This window comes from Ochlerotatus camptorhynchus, unplaced genomic scaffold (assembly GCF_037179485.1).
Source record: "Ochlerotatus camptorhynchus isolate MF236.1 unplaced genomic scaffold, CSIRO-AGI_Acam_v1.1 ptg000027l, whole genome shotgun sequence".
NCBI lineage: Eukaryota > Metazoa > Arthropoda > Insecta > Diptera > Culicidae > Ochlerotatus > Ochlerotatus camptorhynchus.
This window is the reverse complement of record NW_027040519.1, coordinates 653,242-654,909: the sequence shown is the minus strand read 5'-3', so window position 1 is coordinate 654,909 and position 1,668 is coordinate 653,242. Positions and strand designations below refer to the sequence as shown.

Below are 1,668 nucleotides of genomic sequence, written 5' to 3'. Positions count from 1 at the left end.
AAAATTGTATGTCAATATAAAATTTAGTATTCTGATACATATTTTAAATTTATTTTAAATTTTAGTGGATTCTGTATTCGAAAAAAAAATGAAAATAAATTCGCTCCGTGAGGTAAAGAAAAATTGTTTTTTGAATTCCTAGAGGCGAGGATTTATTTAATGAAATACGGAAATCATCAACATTTCAGTTAATCACTTCCATCGATCAAGGTTAAATCAATTATCATATATCCATACAGTTCTTCCATTCAAGTTCTGGACCGGTCGGTAGTTGCCTCTTAAATAGCCATGCTTTCCCTTCAAACATTCGAATAGATTCAACTGTGCTGAACTAATTACTAGAGGCTCTTTTTGCACGATCCACGAGACAGTCTCATAGCAAGGAGGCGTCGTTAAACTTCCCCGATAGTAGAAGTACGGTTTTGGTTTCAAGCCAATTATTCGGGCCAAATTCATATAGCTTGGATGAACAAATGTATATCCAGACCCCGCCTTCTTCACCGATTTCAGTGAATCCACCCATCGTCTGGATTCTGTTCCGGATTGATTGGAGAAAAAATAGCCCAGCACTGCTAACCCATTCGGTTGAAATTGAGCTTTGTGTAGAGAGCCATAGTCTTGGTTGTAGAAAACCATGTGCATCTCGAGGGGGAACCATTCCGTGTCAATCGTATGCTCGGAGCCCCAGTGGAAATGCAAACTGGCAAAGTTGAATGTTCCTTCGAGGGGACCTCCTCGTAGACCGAGACCCTTGGACGCTGGATATGTGAGGCTGAAAATAACTAGTTGTGTAAGGTATTAAAGAAAACGTATTTATCCTAGCATAATCACCAACATTTACCTGTGTGACCATTATTTTTGACCCTAACATTGATAGGATTCTCTTTAACGTTAACCAACTCCAAAGGAATGGGATCCGGTACAGTCTTCGCAACACTTGTATCCAAGTCAATAGGGCTTTGTCTTTCTCCTTCGCAATATTTACTAATAAGACCCCATTGCTCGATTCCAGATCCGTAAGTGAAGTATACTAAAAGGACGAGTAGAATGAAGAACTTTTATTGGGTTATGAAATCGTTTACCAACCGCCCGAACCATCACAATCGACTGCAACCAGAACCACTGAAAGCACTGCCAATGCCGAGCAGTGCATTTTCGAATCTACCGTAAACCTGCACTTTGCAGAGCCGTAATTAAAACAGATGCAATTCGTTTGAATCTATTGAGGTATAATTTTCAATGGAGTGATTTCAGCTATCATTTATCATACGTAATAAGTATACATTTCACCAGACGCTTCATGGCCTTACGTTACGGTTGTAGTGTGAATGTGGCGTTGTTATTTTTTTATAAGTTTCGAGTAGTTCCCAAAACAATATCATAAATATTTATCGTCGATCAGTGCCTACAACCAACGGACACCGTTATCCTACATTTTCTGACCCCGCATCTTCGATGGGCATCACGAACAGTTCACCTCCTTCGACATGGCAAGAAATTATTAAATAGTTGTTGTTATTTATGAAATTCATTTCCGAAAAAAAGAAGCGATAAATTTCCGCGCGAATGCTATCCCAAATCCCCAATGTACAGGTACATCAGCGGAGGTAGATAGTGCTGACCTCAATTTCCGACAAACGATGCACTGAGCGGCGTTCATTGGATCGC

The 1,668-nt window shown here is 39.8% G+C and overlaps 1 protein-coding gene across 1 annotated transcript; it reads right to left on the bottom strand.

Annotated features, from left to right (window-relative positions):
* Positions 1-216: 216 nt before the first annotated feature.
* LOC135708277 (carbonic anhydrase 2-like) lies at positions 217-1,153 on the bottom strand. Its single transcript, XM_065230281.1, has 3 exons — positions 1,096-1,153; positions 842-1,030; positions 217-782 (listed from the first exon to the last, which is right to left on the bottom strand). The coding sequence occupies exons 1-3, from the start codon at positions 1,151-1,153 to the stop codon at positions 217-219; spliced, it is 813 nt and encodes a 270-aa protein (XP_065086353.1).
* Between the last annotated feature and the right edge of the window lie 515 nt (positions 1,154-1,668).

What these genes read in the sequence shown, in the direction of transcription:
- LOC135708277 (XM_065230281.1), bottom strand. Translation starts at nt 1,153, where the DNA reads ATGCACTGCTCGGCATTGGCAGTGCTTTCAGTGGTTCTGGTTGCAGTC. An exon ending in GGTTGCAGTCGATTGTGATG is followed by an intron (nt 1,031 to 1,095) that starts GTTCGGGCGGTT and finishes TCGTCCTTTTAG; the next exon opens with TATACTTCACTTACGGATCT. An exon ending in CAAAAATAATGGTCACACAG is followed by an intron (nt 783 to 841) that starts GTAAATGTTGGT and finishes TTACACAACTAG; the next exon opens with TTATTTTCAGCCTCACATAT.